The sequence below is a fragment of the Chaetodon trifascialis genome, chromosome 19 (genome assembly GCF_039877785.1).
Source record: "Chaetodon trifascialis isolate fChaTrf1 chromosome 19, fChaTrf1.hap1, whole genome shotgun sequence".
NCBI lineage: Eukaryota > Metazoa > Chordata > Actinopteri > Chaetodontiformes > Chaetodontidae > Chaetodon > Chaetodon trifascialis.
The window spans coordinates 15,783,062-15,803,617 of NC_092074.1; the positions used below are offsets into that span (position 1 = coordinate 15,783,062).

The window sequence follows — 20,556 nt, forward strand, 5'->3', positions numbered from 1 at the left end:
ATGTACGCCATTAAGAGAGTTATAATTCATACAGTAAATGCTGTCAAATTGGCGAAAACATTTCTGTTATTACTATGATTCATAAAACCCGGCTTGAGACAGGCGCTGGGTTTTATATGGTGACACTATAACTAAATCAATAACTCACACATGTGAAGGATAAAAACACATGGATGCTCACAGAGAGTAGGTGGTTGAAATGCCGCAGGTGGCTCTGTATTTGCTGTAGAAACGGTTCTCCAAGTCGATCTTCGTCTCTCCAATCAGGTCATCAGTGCCGACCAGGTCCCAGTCGTACACGGACACCGTCAGCATGGACTCCATGGGGAACGTGGCCTCGATGTCGAATGATCTGAGCGCAGGCAAGTTGAGAACGAGAATGGTTAAACGCAAGGGCAGAAGATTCAAGATATTTTCATGCTTGTTGAATGAAGAGCAGCTTTCTCTCAACGTACTTTCCAAATACAGGATTGAGCTGTTTGGAGATGTAGTTCTCTTTGTCCCTGACGTCTGACTTTCCCAGCTTGATGACGATGTACGGATCGGCCTTCCCGTTGATATCAGCAGGATGGAGATCTGTAGCCTGAGGTGGAGGAAAACAGAGCAGAGCAAAATCAGGGGAGAGGGGAGATTTATTTGATCCTGAGTTTTTTCTAACTGCAGCATAGATTGAAATGGCCACTCACTCTGACCACATAGACGCGGACAAGGACGTTGATTGGATCGTTATGCGGAATGCTCTGGAACATGCCCATATTTGGATCGAATCCTGCCTCTCTCGTGATCTCCTCAGACAGAGGTAGCTTGTACATGCATAAGGATCCCTGTGTCACAGAAAAAGAAAAACAAGCATATTTTTGCTCTGTGACTTAGCTTCTGCCAGCTAGCACAGGCTGGGACGTGCTTGTTTTCAGTCAGTGTTTTCCCACCTTAAATCTGCCAACAATCCTGTCGTCGTCCAGAGCGTGCTCGTCATCATCCCCGGCCTTTCCTCTGTACAAGTTGAAAGTGTGGAGCCAGTCTTCAAAGTTGCCATACTCACTCTCCAGCTCCTTGTTGTGCACCTGCATATCAACAAACACATGGTATGCTTGTCTGTGTTTCACTTAGCCTCACGCTTAGATTAATAAGCTCCCTGCAATGTTACCGCTTTCATTCACAACACAGGCGTACTGGCGTGTTCCCTGAAACGTTACCAGGTCTTGAGGTGTTCCCATTCACACATGACCCCATGCAGGAAATGTTCCTGAGCACCTCAGGGATACACTACCTGTGTGAAAGGGGCTTCACTCACCAACAGCTCGTCCACTTTTGCTTTAAGCGGTCGTTTCTCAGAGCCGTCTGCAGCCTGACCCTTCTTCTTCTCCTTGGAGCTCTTCTTGTCTTTGCTCTTTTCCTTCGTCTTGGAGCCTTTCAGAAGAAGGTCATCAGGTTTGATATCTGATCGGAGGGGTGAGTGAAAGTGGACGTGGACAAAGGGTTGGAGTCATGAGGAGGGGTGGCAGGGTTGCACACGGCACTACGCGTGTCATTCAACATGAAAGCTGACAGGCGTGTTCAATCAGGGGAGTACGCTTCCCTGTAATCTTGTTTGTGAATGTAGTGAAATACCAGAAACACCACAAAATGTTACATAACACCACCTGAAAACCTTGTTTTTAGTGACTTCTCACTGACATCACTGTAAATACTTTAGTACAGTACTGTGCAAATTCAGATTATCTGTATAAAATACAAATCAACTATTTAATTATTAAGCATTGTTAGAAATTTAGATACCCAGCAATATATAAAATAATTAAATGAGGCCCACCTTGACCATCTGCAACATTAATTAGCAGCATAATCATCCAGTAATGTAATATACTGTTTATTATTCTGAAATGGACCAGTCTGCACTTTTAACTGTGGTATTACTCGGCTACTCGGCTGGTTTTACACTGTGTGGATGACAGTGTAAGAGTTAATCATTTATATTTTATGCATGTGAGCATGTGAATGCAGATGTAGGTTGATTCAGTGAGTCCGTATCAGCCAACTTTCATGTGTAGAGCAGAGCTGGGAGGTCATGCTGATGGAGGAAATGATTATGAACATGATAATGTCCGACTCATGCACTGAGCATGGATGAAGGATGAAGCCATGGGAGGAAGATGATGAAGATGATACAGCCTGAAATCACTCCCTCATTTGCTCTTTCACTCTTGCCTCTATAACCACTCAATAGAGTGTACTAAATTGAGACTTCGGACATTAATAAATCATTTTTAGTCGTCACTAACAGCTGTGATTCTTGCATCTATAAAATGTGATGCAATGCATTGTGGGATTATTATCAGAAAGTGTGCCATGCCTCAAATTCAAGTTGCATGCTGATTCTTAGCAGGTTTTTAGTGTTTAGTGTGTTCACACTAGAGAAGTATCAAAAAATCAATGATCAAAGCCGACAGCATGGACACTAAATACATGTAGGATTTCTGAGTGTGCCTTTGATGGACACTATTCTCCCACAATGCAATGCACAAATGAAAGGGAGTAAAATTGCACAGCAAGAAAAAATGAATTGTGGGTGGTGGTGAAGCAGCTCCAAAAAGTTTAATAAGCAAAGCTGAATTCATACCTACTGTATCATTTCCTGTTTGTATAAAATGGTAAAGAGCTCGACATAGAGCATAAAAGCAACACTCAGACACTTGAGTAGCATGGAGGATAGCAAAAACAGGGCACTATAGTAAATGGGGAGTGATTTCGGACTCTGATTTCATTCCCACAGAGCACATTCCTTTGACTGACATTAAGTATAGCTCATAACAAATTCCTCTCTGTCATCTCAGCTGGTGCAGCTGACACAACAGAACTGAGAATTATTCTTTTAACAATCCTACAAAACCAAGTGAAAAGAGTCAGGAGTACGTCTACGCTCGCAGAATCGCAATTTTACATCCAACATCGTTGACATATCCCTTTAAAAGACATCAAAGCAGCAGCTGGCAGGCAGCCCGGGCGAGTCGGTGGAGTTCAGTACCTGCTGCCTCTGCAGCTATCTCCAGGTCCTCTCTCTCCTCCGCCTCAGCCTGAGCCGCCTCCTGGGCTCGGAGGGTCTGGAAAACCAGGCAGGAAAGTGTTGTCAGTCTAATCGGACTTCAAGAGCGAGGGCAGTCCCGTGAGACCCACAAAAACAGGCGCAGATGGAAATAGAAGAGACAAACCTCTTTCAGTGTCTCTATTGAAGCGAAATATTTAGACCACCAGTCCAGCACTCTCTCATCCGTCTCCTCCTCCTCCTCCATTCCTCCCTTCTTTTTCTTCTTCTTCTTCTTTTTCTCTTTGTCACTCTCCTCCTCAGTCTGTTAAAAGACACTTAAGTGATTCTCGGTAGCTTGTTTTTTTTAATTTCATAACGGTCAACTGTCTACAGGAACGATTACTTACCATGTCAACTTTTACAACAGCGTCAGACGTCTATGTTAGGGGGGCGTCACATGGAACAACACAAGGGTTAATACACACGATGGACGATGCAGGTAGGAGCGGCACATGTACAGAGGCAGGTAAAAAGGACTGGACATAAAGCAGTGCTACTATTCCCACCATATGTAAGCACAGACATCATACAATAGAAATCAGCTCTACAGCGCGTGAGGTCAAAGAAAAGCTTACAGCGTCTAACTTGACGACCGTGTCCATCTTTCGGACCAAAGGCTCTGTGTCCATGTTGACGATGATGTCACCTGCGGGGCGAGAGAGGGTGCGGGAGGAAATGCTGGGTGAGGAGCGAGGCTGGGCGCCGCCATTAGCGAGGACCATGTAGCCATTCATTAGTTTAGCTGGAGTGAGGCCAAGAGGGCGAACACAGCAGGCGGCAGGAGAGGACAAGACAGCCAAGGACATGCGAGAGAGGGAAAAAGACGACAGATGGCGAGAGGAAACAGGCAGGATAAGGTCAGGGCAGAAAGCAAGCAGAGAAATCAGAAAAGTTAATAAAGAATGAATATTCATTCTTTAGCCATGAGAGAGCTGGATCCGAAGTGTTTAAATATCACTCTTAAAGTTCGCTTTAACCTCCCTGGACGTATTTCAGCATTTCAAAAAGGTTAAAACGAGCTAAACACTGTTTCACCCACGTCTGGTGAAGGCTTACAGATCTTTTTTCAGGAAATAAAGGAAAAACTGACAAAGAAGTGAAGAGGAGAAAGCCTTTTATATGTTTGAAATACATTTTGTGTTCATTGCTGTTTATATTTGAACATTCTGAAGATTAGAAAGTCTGTCTGAGTGTAAATGTACAAATGAAATGCCAATCAAAAGTAAGGGTTTCTACATAGAAATGCTCTCTCATCAAACTCATTTTTCAGCTGCCAATAGAAACACAGAGCTACTACTCCTAACACACACTCACTAACAACAATACATAGACGATAATAAGAATGTCGTCCTTCACCTGCTGTGGCCCAGTTGTTGGAGGTCTTGTCTGGGGTGCTGTAGATGAAACGTCTCAGGCTGGTGACAGCATGGGACCCCACCAGGATGTAACGGCCGAACGCCCGACAGTCCACCACCCGGATGTTGAGAGGTGGGTGGAGAAGCTCATTCTCTGGAAGGTCCTGAGGACACAATTTAGTGACGCAAGTGACACAAAGTTCCATGTTTATTGCAAATAACTGGATATTAGGTCTAAATATCAAAGGGTCCGCTGCACTTACCACCTCAAACCATTTAACCAGGGTGCTGAAGTTAGGGTTCTTCTTGTAGTTCTGGATCACAACTGACTGCACACCTCTACCTGCACACTCTATGTCCACACGGGGCCGATCCACTTGAGCCAGGTTAATCCTCTTCAGGTCCCTTAAGCCCCAGAACAAAACCTGAACCAGAAAAAAACAGCATTAGCAGAGGGGGATCTCTAGAGCACAAAAAAAGCGCCAGTGGTTAAAATCTCACCTCTATGCGGTAGCGACTCAGGACGGGTCGGATGCCCAGCGGCACAGGCAGAATGGGGCCACGCTCCGAGTCTGTCGGCCCTTCGAGGGGAGGAAGATCAGCCCTCCCTCCTTGACCGATCTAATTTAGGAGGAGAGAGGGGAAGTAAACGTGGGAACAGGTTGCAAAGCTTCTGTGGTTTCTGTATTGTGATACAGCATCAGCACCGTACCAGATTTCATTCCTAACATTTCTATTAATTATGTCTTTGCCTAGTGTGACAAATCTGAAGAAGTGCAGAGAAGGCAGAGGTTAATGTCATGTTGGCTGGGACAAAGCACAGTTATTAGAGTACAAACACTGACAACAGAGTAACCAAAGAGTAAGAGAACGTGGGATGAAAAGAGAGAATGAAAGAAAAGAGCACCTTTATTTGAGGGACAGCAAAGTTATGGACAGCGATCAGAGCCCGCCTAATCTCCTCCCCATCGAAAGGAATCTGTGGGCAGCAGGAGGAGGCACAGGAAGGAGAAAGAGAAGGGAAAATGGATATTTCACAGGAGAAAGGAGAAAAGATAGTGGATGAATGGGAAGCACGGTGACACGGTGGTAGAGCAAACATCGGAGAAAATGGAGATACAAATAATTAAGAGGAGGAAAGTGCAGTTGTGATAAAAAAACGAGTAAAGGCTGTGATGATGCAGGTGGGGTGAGAGAAAAATTAGGATTGTGCAAAGAGCAAGAGGGGGGTTTTACACAGAGAGCCGTGTACAGAAAGCTTGGCAGAGAGAAAGAAAAACCTTATTCTCGCCTTTTTCCCCCCATGATCTTTTCTGCATGCTCCACATCATTAAAGATGCCACCAGGGGGCCTTTAACGATTCCTCCTTTTCTGTTCCTCTTGTTATCCTTACTATAACTACAGCTGTCGAGCAGTGACATGCAATCTTTCAAGGAGACCCTGTAGAGTTGCTTGTGTGTGCATGGATGCATGCATGCATGTGTAAAAGCTCTTCTGTGCGTGTTCTTGCATATGTTACCTGCAGCAGCTCAAAGGCAGCCAGCAGTTCCCCGGCAGTGCAGTTCCCTCTGTAAACCTGGTAGTACTCCAGCTGCGGGGGGAACCTCGGGGGGCCGTAGTGCTCATCACACATCTTTATGGTGGGCTTCGCAAACGTCCGACCTATGAACTCTGCCTTGCCCTGAACACCACAGTGTGACAACAGGCAGTCAAGACAGTCAGGGGACAAGGGATGGGGGTTAGACAAGGGTGCTGGAGGTGCAGTTTCCATGGGGGCCACTTGGTGTCAGTATTGGTCAAAGTGGTAAAGGTTACAAAAAAGTGGAATTTGAGAAGGAAAGGCTGTAATCATGAAAACCCCGTCTTATATAACACAAACAAACACCCTGGCTAAAGATTACAGTGAGTGCAATAGAACAAAAGGAGGTGTGCTCATTAAATAGATATCTACATAAGCACTTTGTTTCATGAGCATTAGGAGGCAGATTTTCTATATTGCACCACTGCTATGAGTAAAACCATTAATGCTCCTGCAGCTACTGCTGTTACAAACTGCGAGAGGAAAAATGGAGGGAGTACATGCAAGTATTGACACAACTTTTCCAGACCTCATCAACAGCTAGATGAACCAAACAATTCATGCCACATCAGCTATTAAAACTTCCAATTCAGCATAGTCTCTACAGCAATATTGCTTTCACACTCTATTGAGCCAGTACAGCATGAGCAAGACCAGAGTTCACGTGAAGGAAAGGGTGGAGTGAGACAAGGGTGGACAGACCGTCAGAACATGAGGGAAGGAGAAGCAGAGCATGTTTATTAGCGCAAAGCAAAACAGGCACTGATGAATCAATCAGTCGCTCTATGATGCATCCATTCATTCACACAGAGTCAGACCCTACCACAGTGTCCTGGTCATAGATTTCAACTACAATGATTGGTGGGTCGTCTCTCAGCTCGCTGGCCTCCCCAAACAGCTCCACGTCATCGAACACCAGGAGCTGGTCCCACGTAGGGCACAGAGTCTCCGTCAGGACCTGCAGCACGCACACATCAACCCAGTTTACATTTAATCAATGAAAACACACAACGTTTATAGATGTACACAGACTCATGGTCTTACCTCAGTAACCTGGCTGTGTGTGGAGAAGAAGACCCGAGCGAAAGGATCTGAAAGGCCACTGCTGTCAGCAGCAAACAGACTGCGGGCCTGGTACATGTGCGCTCTCAGCTGGAACACCTGCTTCACTGTTGGAGACACACAAACACACACACACACATCACATTAGCTGACAATCAATGCCCTTTGTTAGCATTTTTATACTGGAGTTAGAAAAGTGAGTCACAAACTGAAAGCAATCAATAGAAGTCAAATGTTTTTCTGACTTCTGAGTGACTTTGTTTTCATGTGTTTTGCTTCTAATTGATTTTATAGTTCAAACTTAATGGTAAATCAAGCGGAAACCTAATGCAAAGTGAATGCAGTGAGGCGTTAATAAATGTCATTGTTTCTGTGTCTGTTACATTTGCCACTTACACAACTGATACATGCACACGTGCTAAACTCACGTTAGTCACATTTCGTCATTTTTAGTGTGTACTTACTGTTGTAGACGAGGCTGACGGGGGGGACAGCGTGAAGACCGGGGCCCATTTTAGCAGCTTTGATCTCTTCAAAACCATTAGGCAGACCATTGAGGAAGTCCTTCCTTTGCTTGTTGAGGCCGAGCCACAGATACAGCTCCAGCTTAGCCTGAACTGTCCAGCCTGCAGGACCAAAGCCCTTCTTACCAGGCAGCTGTGGACACATCACAAGAGCAGGGGACTGAATAATCACAAAGAGTTCATTAAGAAGTGAAGACCACAGGAGGGAAGTACTACATCCTCACTTGGTATTACCACAGCGAGGCAATCATTAAGCATCATGCAGACAATGTTGCAACATGGCCCAAACCATAAATATTAAGGAGGCACCTCACTGATTTTCTTTCTGTGCAGCCGTCATAGATTTACAAGCCTATTCCCCATAATACTTATCAATACTATTGACCAGCAGTACTGATCATCTCACAGTGCAACTTCACACGGTTTGAGTTTTAACAGGTGCTGTGAATAATTAGAGGTCTTGGCTTTAAGATGGTTGAAAATCAGCAAAGTGTGTTTAAATGAGACAACAGTGGGAGGGGCAGGAAGAGATGAGCGTACCTTGAGGAAGACAGCTTTGACTTTGCCGCAGTCTTTTCCTGTTTCCTCATCCACTATGGAGTAGAGGATGTCTTTGGAGGGAATCCGGGCATAGGCGATACGCTTGTTGTTGCTCATCATCCAGATGAAAACATCTGGGATGCTGTGCTGAGGCTGGACAAGATGAATACACAGGATTGATATGTGATCTGCACTCTTCTTCCTCCAGGTTTGCTCCCCAATTACTACCTAATCTGCCTTTACATACTGTGAAATGTGAAACTGATTCTGCATTAACAGCTCTATGCACTCATTCTGTGTCACGTCTTCTGTAGAATTAAATCTGTACCTCGTCAGCGAGGAATCGGAGCTTCTGCAGGAAGTTCTGCACCAGCTTGAGTTTGTCTCTGACTGTGTTTTTCTTCACCTGAGTCCGGATCTGCTTGGCCTGTTGGCCCATGCTGTCCTGCAGCAGGAGAGATGATGATGAAGAATACTAACACACCCGCACCTTACACGCACACATATTGTATACACATGCACACATCATAGTTGAAGTTCAATTTAACCAAACGCATGAGTGCATTTTTCTCAAAATATGAAAAATGTTTTAGTTCCAAGAGACTCTAATTAATGACACGATCACTACTGAAGTGTCTAATTACTTTTTGTATGCCGCCTCTACACATTCATGACACACACAAGTATAGTGGCAATCAAATACAAACATGCTCGGGGGGGTACGAAACGCTCTGAGAATGAGATATTGTACGCTTGAAGAAATTATTCAAGGGAGTGAAAATGTAGTTAAAGAAATTAATTTCCTCATGTAGCCATCACAGTGGCTCCACACTATTTACTCACTGAGGCCATGGGATTAGTGACTGAAGAGCAGCTAAATTGATGTCATTAATCACAGCTTCATCTTCCCCTCTATCGCTCATGCTGCTTTCATCCTTCTCTATTTGAGGAACATCAATCATACCATCTCTCTCATGCAGGACTTGAGCCGCTCTCGATCCAGTTTGGTTCGGCCCGCCTGGTTCACATCCTTGTTAGCCAGAGTCACAAACCGACTGGAAATGGCCAGAAAATACAGAGGATGAAACATGAGGGTGGCCTTATTTGATGCATTATGCACTATTAAATTCTCTATTCTCTCATCTATTATCATTATGTGACCTTAAGCATGCGAGCTGTTAACAACTTTAATAGCTTTTAGAAAACAACTAAAAGAACGTAAAGAGAAAGGCAGAACAATAAAGATGCTGCTGGTCTCTGACGAGATGGTTCAGTGCAGAGAGCTGCTGTCTGTCTTCAGTAGCTTCTGGGGGGTTGATGAAGATGTCAGCTAGAAGCCTTTAATATGCATGTTTGAGAAGTTTTAAACAGCAGTATAGTTTTTATGCCCTACAGCAGTTTTCCAGCTGTCGGCACCAGGATTAAAAATCTCTGTATCTTTACTGACCACTGAGTCACAGTGCCAGTTTTAATACAACACCATGACAAATGATTGTTATTATATTTCTTGCCTGCAGCCGACGCTGAGCTCCTCCAGCACTCCCCTGAGTCTGCGCTCTGGAAAAGCCTTCTCCGTCTTAATGACCTCCTGAACGTCATTCAAACCTTCTTCCTGTCGGGACACAAAAAATACTGGAGCTCAGGACAAAACAAGTTATTTAATTATAATTTTGCCAGTGCTATGGTCTAGATAACCTGAAAAACTGACCTTAACTGTACACACAGTACAAAGCTAAACAGCAAATATTAGTGTGCTAACATGCTAAACAAACACCAGCATGTTTGTATTGTCACTGAGAGCATGTTGGCAGTTTAGTTCAAAGCTCAGCTGTGCCTGAGTACAGCCCCACAGAGCCGCTAGCATGGCTGCACTGTACTGACCAGCTTGTCAGCAATCTTGTCCATCATGTTGGAGTTGTAGAGTCGTCTTCTCTGGTCCTGCCACCAGCTTTTGATGTAGACACATGGCTTCTTCTCAAAGTAGGGAAGATGGAAGTAATTCCTGTGAAGTGCAAACAAAACGACTTGTTCCACGGTCTAAAACTCTAAACTGTTTCATACCAAACTAAATACTCAGTTCATAACCTGAATGTGTAAAGGATCATTATACCATCTGAGAACAAACATTTCAAAAAGGGCTCGTCTCGGTTTTTATTATACTGAAACTAAATCAGCTAGAAATCAGAAATTGCTCTCTAACAGCCCTTGACCTTGCCTCTGTGACCCTTGACCCCTGACCTGTCAGTGATGACAGGCTTCATTGGAGGAGTGGAGGAGATAGAGACCAGGTCTGCTTCCTCGTCCGCCTCATCCTCACTGGAGTTCTGGATGAGCTCGCTCTCCTCTTCTTCACTCTCTCCATCTTTCTTCTTCTTCTTTGCTGATGAAGGCTTGCTTACACCATCTATCTGGTTGCCGTAGTTACCTGTTGGCAGGGAGAACATTACACATCGTTATTGAACATTGTATTGTGCACATGTCTCTGTTACACTGTAAGCTTGTGGAGCACAGGTCGATGCTAACAGGATGAAGAAAAGGTGGATTTACCGATCGTGATTTCAAAACTTATTGTTTTGTCACCAATCTTCCTGTCAATCATGGTGGCCTCAAGGAAGGAACCAAAGAGGAAGAACTCATCTATTTTCCCAGTGGCGCTCTGTTGGAGTGAGGAGAAGGCCAATAAAGAAAAGGTGAAACATTTTATTGGAAATAAAGAGTATTAATTTTATTAGAGCCAGTTCACTACACATATAAAACTACCTGCCTCCTCTCTGAATTACTGATGACCTAATCAATACATCACATTTGTAAGTGCATTTCATTTTATCACATTCCACCATATTTTTTTTTTCCCTATGATGCTATTTATTCATTCATGTGGTTGTTGTCAAAATATTAAATATTCATCCTCAGTCATTAGTATTTTAAAAGGTATTATTTCCAGCACTTCATCACAATGCCCCCAAGCAGCCAGTACAGCTTGGCCCATAGCAGCTTAAATCCAGAACAAATGGTTGCAAATGCCCACACAGTCCGACATTGTCGGTAAATCGCCTCAGTCTAGGGATGAACAATGAGTAAGAGGCTAATTTGAATAAACTCTACATTAAGCCACACTCAAGAGGGGCCTCTCAGTAAACATAAGCTACTCAGTTGAAGCTGAGTCACTTTGCATGCTGATATAATCAATAAAGGGACACCAAATGTTAACAAATTGACAGCATGTGAGAGGTGAGGAGAGTCCTCCAAATCAAGACAGGACATCGAATCATTGAGCCAGAAATTACACTGACAAATACTTTGATCCAAAACCACTGATGAACACATTTTACTTTGTGTTATAGATGGCAAATGACGTGGAAAACTAATCTCAAGTTCAATATTTAGAGGGGAGATAAAAGAGCCAAAGTACAGCTTTTTTTTGATTGGTATTATTTCCTCAAATTAGCATCCATTTCTCCTTCAAAACGCAGTACTTCACAACTGGCAGAGACTCATGCCGGCAATGACTGAGGTTCCCAGGGGACTCGTTAACACCAACAGCCAAGAGGCTATATAGCTGGCAAGCTTGCCCCGAAGCAAAGCATCTAATGTTTCTGATTTCCCTGATGAGCAGTTAACTACACGTGTGCCGATACAGTGGCTGATTGTAGCATCACGCTGTTTATTGTGGGGTCAGGAGGTCAGACGGGGTCAAACAGCGGGCTGTTCTCATGGATCACTGGTCAGGATAACGGCTTTTCTTGGACTGTTTTGTCAGATAATTCTGTTTTCAGTGAGGGAGAGTGTGCATGTAAAATAACATCTTCGAACAGATACAGAAAAAAAATGATCCAGAACTATTTAGGTGCCTCTGCAGGCAGGTCGTCTCACCTCTGAGATGTTGGACACAGTCTCCACCTGCACCTCAGTGGAGCTCATGATGTCAGGGGAGGTGGTGTCCAGGATCTCCACTGCGATGGAGAGCAGGAGACGGGCTCTGAAGGAAACGCCTTCTCCAAGACCCTCATTCAGGTCCTGGTGCTCGTCCATCAGAGTGTACTGACGGGTGGACCCGTACATGTTGGCCCAAGCTGGACCCAGGGTGGGCAGAAACCCTGGAGAAGGTGAAGGAAAAGAAATGTCTGCAGGAGCTGATGTAATAACCTACAAGAAGATTTTTTTTAGCGCAATATTTGGCTATTTATTTGATGACTCCATTTGAGGTCTTTTCCACTGTAACTGTATCACTTAGGGTGTGTGAGGAGCTTTCTGGGGAAATTTGCATTAAATGGAACTTGTACTATGGTTTAATATATGTTAATCTATGCATTGATTTTCAGTCAATTTGAATGTCACCCTCTAAATTCATACAGCCATTAGCAAAGGGTCAGATGGGTCATGTGGTTCGATTGATCTACTGCAGCACAGCCAATGACTACATACAGTAAAATATTAAGTAGTTAGGTCAGACTGATTAATGAACCTGACAGCTAATCAATGCTAATAAGACAGTGTGTGTTTTGAAATACCTTTGTCACCGTCATTTGATATCTTGCGTAGATCAATGAAGTGGGTTCCTATGGCGACGTCGTTGACCTTATCCGAGTCTCGTATCTGGACCTTGACGCGTTTGCAGAGTGGCGGGAAGAGCTCAGTGAAGACGACCTGCTCGTTCCAGATGGGCTCGTAACTGCTTTTCTGGACTGAAGTCTTCCCCTGGAGGCACATGAAGGCGTAACACTTAAGTTCAAGGTAGTGAGTAAAAATGCATTTTGCAGTTCAGCAAAAGTTAATATGAGGCCTCAGCAGCCATTTCTATTCTGAAAACAAATATCTGAATGAAGGTAATTATTCTATTCTCTGGGTCCCTTTTGGCTGCAAAATATCTCAAAGAGGAATAAACTCTTCATGGCTTTCACTCAAAATAAACTATGCATGCAGCTCCTTAGTAATAAACATAGCTAGTAGTTAAGCCTTCAAAATCCACACTACAGATGTCTGCACTTGTATCCATTATCACACCAACAGCGAATTCTAGGGGAGCAGTAACAATCCCTTGGGGAGTAATAACCATTACTAAAATCTCGCATAGAAGCAGGATGTGCAGTGAGTTACTTTCTGCCCAGCAAACTGCACTTGAACGTAGGGGTCCACCAGGTCTCTGTTCTCTCCTATGAAGGCCTTCTTCACGTTAGCCATGATGCTGGTGTTCATTTTCGGAAGCCCCTCAGCGCGGTAGATCTTCACGTAAAACCTTGCCCACTGCCTCTCTGCTGGGATGCCCTCTGGGAGCAGGAGGTTCCTGGAAACAAACAGCAGCACGAAAACTCATTCAGAGACAAGACTGTGGAGGTATTGATTAAGTTTAACAAACGTGCAGCCTGTGGAAAAGCTTTCTGAAGATACTGGGTGATTCTCTTTAGAGTCGCTGCTGAGAGTAGAATACTTATGCCTGTAACCCAGTCTTTGTGTATAAAATACATATACCTCTCCACCACCAGTCATCACATAAGAATAGTAAAAACAGGTATCTGAGATGAGGAAAATGATGCAGAAATAACTTAACACTGTACATTCTAACTGACCACAGCATTGAATATGAAGCCAAGCTGAAATTAGCACAAGTCACGGCTCATTACCCCTCGATGTCGTCCTCATCGGTCTCGTTAGCCTTGTGCGGGGTCTTGATGTTGTCGCCCTTCCCGACCACAGCGATGTCACACTTTATATATCCTTTACACCCAGTTGTTATGTCATCAGGATCAGACAGGATGGCCCACTTGTGGTAAAACTGATGTTCTGGGAGAGATGCCTATCGATTAGGACTATGCATGCATGTTATGATCAGATTAATATCAGAGCTACAGCTTGTAGTTTACCAGGCTGCGAGTAAACGGTCCCAACATCCATCTTGAACGTTCCCACCAAGGTCCCGCTCCGAAGGAGATTTTTCGAGTGAATAACCTACACAGACAGAATTAAGACTGAAATATTAAAATAGAAAGCAAACTCTGACAAACTCAATATTGAACTTGAAGCAGCTATAAATAATTAAAAAGTGTGAGTGTTATGGGGAAACAGATGGCTATAGACTTTATGTTTAACAAGGGGCTGCACAGCATCTCCAACATTTACATTAAACATAATCAGTCGCTCTCTCAGATCATTAATTAACCCAATTATTGCAACAACCAACAATATCTTTTTATGTCTGGGCACTTGTCGATACATACCAAAGGGTACCAAAGAGAGACAAAATGGGGTTGTAACAGTTTGCTGAGCAGCGCTGCAGTTTGTACTTACTGACAGCTTGATGATCTTGTCAAACATGACATCAGGAGGGACGTGGAAGTCAAAGACGAAATACTGCAGAGAGCAGAGAAAAACGTTAGATCATGATCTTTTCATCATGGGGTCAGTCTCGCAGGAGACCAGCTGGTATTGCAGCACCATCACAGCTCTAGCCCCTCAAGCTTTCAGGCAAAGATGAATGGCTGTGAAAAGAAATGGCTGATTTAAAGCCCTATATCAAAGCTTTGCCATGTCTTTGCTGTAGGTGTCTTCAGATGTCCTGGTACTGCATCTTATGTGCAGCTTAACTTAAGACAAGGGCAGAGTGCACAGACGCCAGAAGAAGTCAGATTTGTCTCATGAGATCACTTTATATTTCCTCTTTGAGTTTTTTCACATGGAGACAAAGAGCAACATGAGGCACTCAGAGGACATTAAGGACAGTCAGACTCTACAGAGCTGTAGATCAGTGACTTTGATCATTATCAGCCATTGGGCCCCTGGGTACAGACACAAAAAGCCTCCCTGTTAAGAGAAAGCCTTGTGTCACTCACAAGTGACTGATCTCTTCTTCTGTGGTGTTCTGCAGGTCATTCATAATTTTAAATTTGTGCATTGAAAATAGATTCTGAACTTCCTGAATGTACTTTGTTTGTGCTGGAGATGAAGAGAGTTCCTGTAAATCCTTCCTAAAGCTTCCTGCTGCAGAATCTGATCCACACAGACAATTCCCATCCACAAATATTACACAATATGTTATACTGTCATAAAAAATAAGAAACCATCAAAGAAAACTGTTTACTTTAAGCAGAGTTATTGGGCAAATTAATTATGCATGGGAAAATGAACAAAAGTAAAATAAAAATAAACACTAGACCAGACTTTGTGTAGGAAGATATTCAATATCAAAGGATTATGAGCAAAAAGTGGGGTCCCCTGAGTCTGTGGGCCCCTGGGCCTGTGCCCGGCAGGCTTGTGCTACTGTAAACTGTCTCAAAACAGAAGTATATGAAAAGCATATCAGGATAAAATATGTATACTAACTGCAAAAAAGTTGGGACGCTGTGCAAAACATAAATAACAACAGGACGCAATCATCTGCAAACAAACTGTTTTCACAGACCGCAGTTCATCAAGTAATCCTGACATAACCTTAACAGGCTATAATGTAGGTAAAATGTATGTCAGTCACTTCTATAGAAACAAGCAAAATGTTTGGGGCACTGTATTCCTCTTGATGAAGTCTCATGGTGATACAGCCACTTTCAGATGCTTATTCCTGAGCACCATGAAGCCATCTGAAGCAGCACTGAGTCTGAACAAACTGGAGGGTCTGGAGACAAGGTGAAAAAGCTGGAAGGTCTATTATCTTGATCTCTCTGGTTTCCAGTTTGTCCATCCACAGGGGACTTTCAGACAAACAGGAAGAATCGATAGCAGACAAATTGTCACTTCCACTCCCTGCAGGACACAACCCGGAGGCTGAGCTCTGCATGACCCTCACCACTAGCAACACTGCCTACTGCTCAGGAACATAAGAGCTGGTAAGAACTCTGTAGTTAAGAGTGTTATGAGAAGTATTCAAACATAAATAAGAGCACTGACAGCCTCTACGTAGCATTTTACTTTCTATATTTTCCCAGAAATCTTTCCAGTTGCAGGACAACAGGAGAAAAGGGAAGTGAACAGAAACAACTGCTCTGACTTAATAAGCAACTAGCAAGAGATACATTTACTGCATGCCACCAATCATCCTGCTGATCGTATTTGTGTATCGCAACACTTTCACATCATGCATTGTTCAATATCAAAAATAGCTGCTTTAAGTCACCACCTAACTTTCACTCTACTTCATGAAACCCAATAAACTGGGGCTGAACAATTTATCAAAATCGCAACATGGCCGAGTGCAATATCCAAAGTGCAGGAGCTGTAATGTTGTAATAAAGGTCAAATGTGTCTCAGCATACCATTGTAAATGAAGCATTGTGGTGCTACAGATGCCCTGTCCTACAAATCATGTTCTGCAGACAAAAGAGAGCATGCTTGTTTGGTACAGACACCAGCAAATAGGGAAAACTAAATGCAAACATTACCCATTTGCTAAAATCGTGACTCATATCACAATCGCAGCATCTGTTGAAATATTCACAATATGTTTAATTTTTTTTGCATATGTTAGACTTAAATGGTTTCTTTAATGATCCCAATTTGGGAAATTATTTTGTTGCAGTAGCAATTAAACATACAGCAAACACAGGATGTATACACAATTATTACAATGTATTATAATATATAAAATATATTATATAATATCAAATAATAAAAATACAATATAACTAAGTATATAAACAGTATTTACAGCAAAAAATTTTGTGCAAAGAGCACCACAATAAGCTATGCATTCAAGACTGATATTGAGGATTGATATGAAATCTTCGTCTGACATGTACACTGCATGTGCAGTGCAAATAATTTCATGCACAGCTAGGTCGTGCCTCAGTGTTGGCCAAAAAGCCTGACAAGAATACCACTTAGGTTAGAAAAATGGAATCAGCCTTGGAAATACATTTGTTTGAATGGGAGAAACAATATATGAAGAATAGGAGGAGTAAAGTCAAGCAATTAGGAGTGGTGACATTTTTACAACTTGAGAGTCCTCACCTCATTGTAGTACGGGCAGTTGGTGGATTCTTTCATAGACGTGTACTTCTTGTCATCCCCGATCTCCACACACACCACAGGGTCCATGTTGAGGCCGATCAGCTGCCGGGCCTCGATCACTGTGATGCTGATCTGATGGGACACATCCGGTATGAAAGTTAAAACAATGTGACTTACACTCCAACAGTGAGGTAACCAGCAGCAATTCCAAGATCATAAATCATGCAACGACTGGGTAATAACCCGGAGGACAATTCACAGACAAAGAACAAAAACAAATTGATCTTTCACAAACTCTAATGATCCTGATTGCAGGATGATTTCGCCAAATAATTTATCAGCCTGTGATTTTCCTCAGACATCTCCCCAGGCTAAACTAATGTAGCATTTGACAGACTAGATCCAAGGTAAAGGTTTCTACATCCAAGCAGTCCCTCTGGTTTAATTAGTCATTGGATAATGAAGGGGAACAAAGAGAGACAAATAAAAAAGAGAAAGCAAGGATGAGTCTGCAGCCCATGATTACACCAAGATTGCAGTCTGGTGTATAAATGAATTCATGTTTTTAGATAAAATAGGTCATGAAAATAGGCCATGGGATAGCAGTAGAGGACAGTTACACTCTGTCCACAATGTTTCTGTTAATTGCTTCTTCACACTTAAAAAGCAACGCACAACATGTTTATTTAGTTAGCTTTTGTTAGCAGGCTAGCTGTTTGCCCCATGTTTTTGGTCTTTGTGCTAATCTATCTAGCTGCAGGCTCTAGCCTTATATTAACAGAAAAACATGAGTGTGGAATCAATTTTCTCATGTAACTCTTGGCACAAAAGTGATGTAAGCATATTTCAAAAAATGCCAAACAATTGCTGTAAGTATGGAGCTGGAGCAATGGGACTATTAGCTTAGCTTAACATAAAAACTGGGAGCGGGGGGATTAGGATAGCTCAAAAATCTGTCTTGCAGCACCTCTATAGCTTACTAATTATTACACTATATCTCATTTGCATAAGTGTAAGAACAAGAATGTGCAGTTTTATGGGAGTAACGCGCTGTATTTCAAAGAGATAATTTTTGTGTGTTAATTCAAAAGACAAGATGTAAGACGAAAAAATGTTTAAACATGCAAAAGAGCCAAGCTAGCTGTTTCTGTTTGTAGCCATTAAGATAAAGCTAATCAGCTCCAGACTCTGTACTTAACACACAAATATCAGAGTGATATCAACCTTCTCAAGTTGCAAGAAAGTGTTAAGTTGTATTTCCCCAGATTAAATTACTTTAAAGGGTACAAATCTGAAGAGAAGTAGACGAGGAACTGCCAATCACATCAGTGAACCTGCATACGCTTGTTTGTGCAGAATTCTGTTTGAGTGACAAACACTGAGAAACACACACACACACACACACACACACACACACACACACACACACACACACACACACACACACACACACACACACACACACACACACACCTGATAGTCCACCGGTCGCCCAGAACTTGGCTCCATCTTGATATCTGGCTTTGACCTAAAGGAATTCAACACAATCAGTGATTTTTCTACAGCGTACTGACAGAGTACAAACTCAGTTCTAAGTTTTAATCTTAAATTGTGAAAGCTGTCATTTCATATAATGCCAGGTTCAATCTCTTTACTTTTAGAAATATATGCTATGAAATGGGGTCACTGGGCAACCAGCTTCCGTTCCTCCTGCAGCATCAGCAGCTTGAGATGCTTCAGGACTGACTGAGTCCATTAAAGCTGTGCTTTGACTGACTGCGTGCTGATGCTACCATGTGTGTGCAGACATGTCTCAATGTATGGACAAACAGGAGACCTCTTATTGGAGACATTGGTGGTGACGGCGGTGACAGACGCCAAAGAGATGGTGTCGGGGTCCAGTGATCCAGCAAGACGCATCGCTTTCCTGTCCAGGTCCTCCATGTCCAGGACCGCCGGCTCATCTGGACAATTGAAACGAAGTAAATCAACAATTAAAGATTTTGTGGACACTTTAGATGGCTTAAAGTATATTTTTATATTCTATGTACATAAATTCCATTACTTTAAGGCCAAATTAATAATAATTAAATAGTTCCCAATCGGGGGGATTCATGATTTAAGTTCTTCTCAAAGAACTTGTTGCTTGTTTACATGTATACCATCAATAACAAGTTGATAAATGTGCTTCAACATGAATTTTCCCTCCAGCTAACCGAAAAGGAAAACAAATTCAGTGAAATGGTGTTAATTTTGGGTGAGGCAGGCACGGTCCTGTGTGGTGTGTTACCTCCTTTCTTGTGATCGTCTTTAGAGATCTTGATCTTGCCGAGCTTCATGGCTGAGAAAACTCCCTTCCCTGCTCTGGTGGAGGAGAAAGGAGAGGGAATGTATGTCATGATACTGAACTTGTGTCTGATTTACTGCTGATCCATCCCCGGATCAATCAGTTTCATGTTTACCTCATTAAGTTCACTCTCCATCAGTACTCCATCAGACTCAACATCGAGTGCTCAACCTGACATGAGCAGAAAGCCCCCGCGTCCACTTGTGGACATAAGCAAAGTGCAACCCAACACCGTAATGTCCATATATCACAGACATCTTTGTAACTCAGCAAGACCTTTAATTCCAGTAGATCTACCACCCCCCCCCCCCCCCCCCCCCCCCCCGCCCAATCACCAACACCACAACCACCAATTCTCCAGACCCTCAATCACAAAACACGAGTATCAAGTATCTCCACATTGATATTAACTGGATCACATATCGCCGCAACAACAAAGAGCTTGTGATGTCATCAGCGGGACGACAAATGAGGGTCCTTAATAATTAAAAATGAGTGTGACCGTCCAATTTGCTGCGGATATGGATACATGTCAGGGAATTAATGAATAGGATGGTTTTCCTTTTGTTTCCTCCAGCATTCAGAGTCGAGTGTATCAGAGTTCAATTTCTATTTTGATCTCTTCCCTTGTTATTTTAGAGGCAACCTTCAACCTCATTTTATAGAGTTTGGAAAACTAGTTTTCAGAAATAGAAGTATGTCAACATCTCATTTGATACATTAAAGGCTGAGTGCTGAGAGGGATTTAAAAGTAAAAGCCTGGAGCCATGCGAATGGGATAGAAGTCGAATCAAGTCAAATCAAATCAAGGCTGTTCACACTCGAGGATACGTTCCTTAGACTCTCAGTCTGAGTCATGCTTTTACAGCAGTTTGGCCAGTATATTCCCAGCCGATCTGCAACTTTATCGAACTATCAGTACAAGCATGAAAGAGTTTGAAGAACGGCGTTGGAAAATGCTTTTTGAATGTAACATCAAAAAAGGTGCAGCCCTGGTTGATCACAAATTCAGACGTTCCAGTGATCCATCCACCTTCTTGTCTCAATCAATCTATGATTCTCATTCAATAAGCTATCAAAACGAATGACACACACACACATGCCCACACAATGTGTTTCATACATAC

At 42.9% G+C, this 20,556-nt stretch overlaps 1 protein-coding gene across 17 annotated transcripts in view; it reads right to left on the reverse strand.

Annotated features, from left to right (window-relative positions):
* The window catches only part of otofa (otoferlin a), an 84,162-nt gene that overhangs the window by 9,989 nt on the left and 53,617 nt on the right, over positions 1 to 20,556 (reverse strand). For 7 of the 17 annotated variants that reach the window (XM_070987838.1, XM_070987835.1, XM_070987826.1 and 4 more), the window contains exons 6-39: positions 19,373 to 19,446; positions 18,920 to 19,046; positions 18,556 to 18,610; positions 17,083 to 17,214; positions 14,431 to 14,493; positions 14,007 to 14,091; positions 13,767 to 13,926; positions 13,243 to 13,429; positions 12,657 to 12,843; positions 12,019 to 12,242; positions 10,693 to 10,801; positions 10,384 to 10,570; positions 10,027 to 10,147; positions 9,657 to 9,757; positions 9,110 to 9,200; positions 8,474 to 8,590; positions 8,146 to 8,298; positions 7,546 to 7,738; positions 7,064 to 7,188; positions 6,843 to 6,977; positions 5,960 to 6,121; positions 5,348 to 5,419; positions 4,942 to 5,061; positions 4,704 to 4,865; positions 4,442 to 4,604; positions 3,661 to 3,827; positions 3,433 to 3,462; positions 3,210 to 3,347; positions 3,026 to 3,101; positions 1,295 to 1,440; positions 930 to 1,064; positions 687 to 824; positions 456 to 583; positions 182 to 352 (exon numbers count right to left, since the gene is read on the reverse strand). In XM_070987838.1, coding sequence (XP_070843939.1) covers positions 182 to 352; positions 456 to 583; positions 687 to 824; positions 930 to 1,064; positions 1,295 to 1,440; positions 3,026 to 3,101; positions 3,210 to 3,347; positions 3,433 to 3,462; positions 3,661 to 3,827; positions 4,442 to 4,604; positions 4,704 to 4,865; positions 4,942 to 5,061; positions 5,348 to 5,419; positions 5,960 to 6,121; positions 6,843 to 6,977; positions 7,064 to 7,188; positions 7,546 to 7,738; positions 8,146 to 8,298; positions 8,474 to 8,590; positions 9,110 to 9,200; positions 9,657 to 9,757; positions 10,027 to 10,147; positions 10,384 to 10,570; positions 10,693 to 10,801; positions 12,019 to 12,242; positions 12,657 to 12,843; positions 13,243 to 13,429; positions 13,767 to 13,926; positions 14,007 to 14,091; positions 14,431 to 14,493; positions 17,083 to 17,214; positions 18,556 to 18,610; positions 18,920 to 19,046; positions 19,373 to 19,446 — 4,434 coding nt within the window. The remainder of the gene's footprint in view (positions 1 to 181; positions 353 to 455; positions 584 to 686; positions 825 to 929; positions 1,065 to 1,294; positions 1,441 to 3,025; positions 3,102 to 3,209; positions 3,348 to 3,432; positions 3,463 to 3,660; positions 3,828 to 4,441; positions 4,605 to 4,703; positions 4,866 to 4,941; positions 5,062 to 5,347; positions 5,420 to 5,959; positions 6,122 to 6,842; positions 6,978 to 7,063; positions 7,189 to 7,545; positions 7,739 to 8,145; positions 8,299 to 8,473; positions 8,591 to 9,109; positions 9,201 to 9,656; positions 9,758 to 10,026; positions 10,148 to 10,383; positions 10,571 to 10,692; positions 10,802 to 12,018; positions 12,243 to 12,656; positions 12,844 to 13,242; positions 13,430 to 13,766; positions 13,927 to 14,006; positions 14,092 to 14,430; positions 14,494 to 17,082; positions 17,215 to 18,555; positions 18,611 to 18,919; positions 19,047 to 19,372; positions 19,447 to 20,556) is intronic. The other 10 variants (XM_070987842.1, XM_070987841.1, XM_070987831.1 and 7 more) reach the window with 6 other exon arrangements.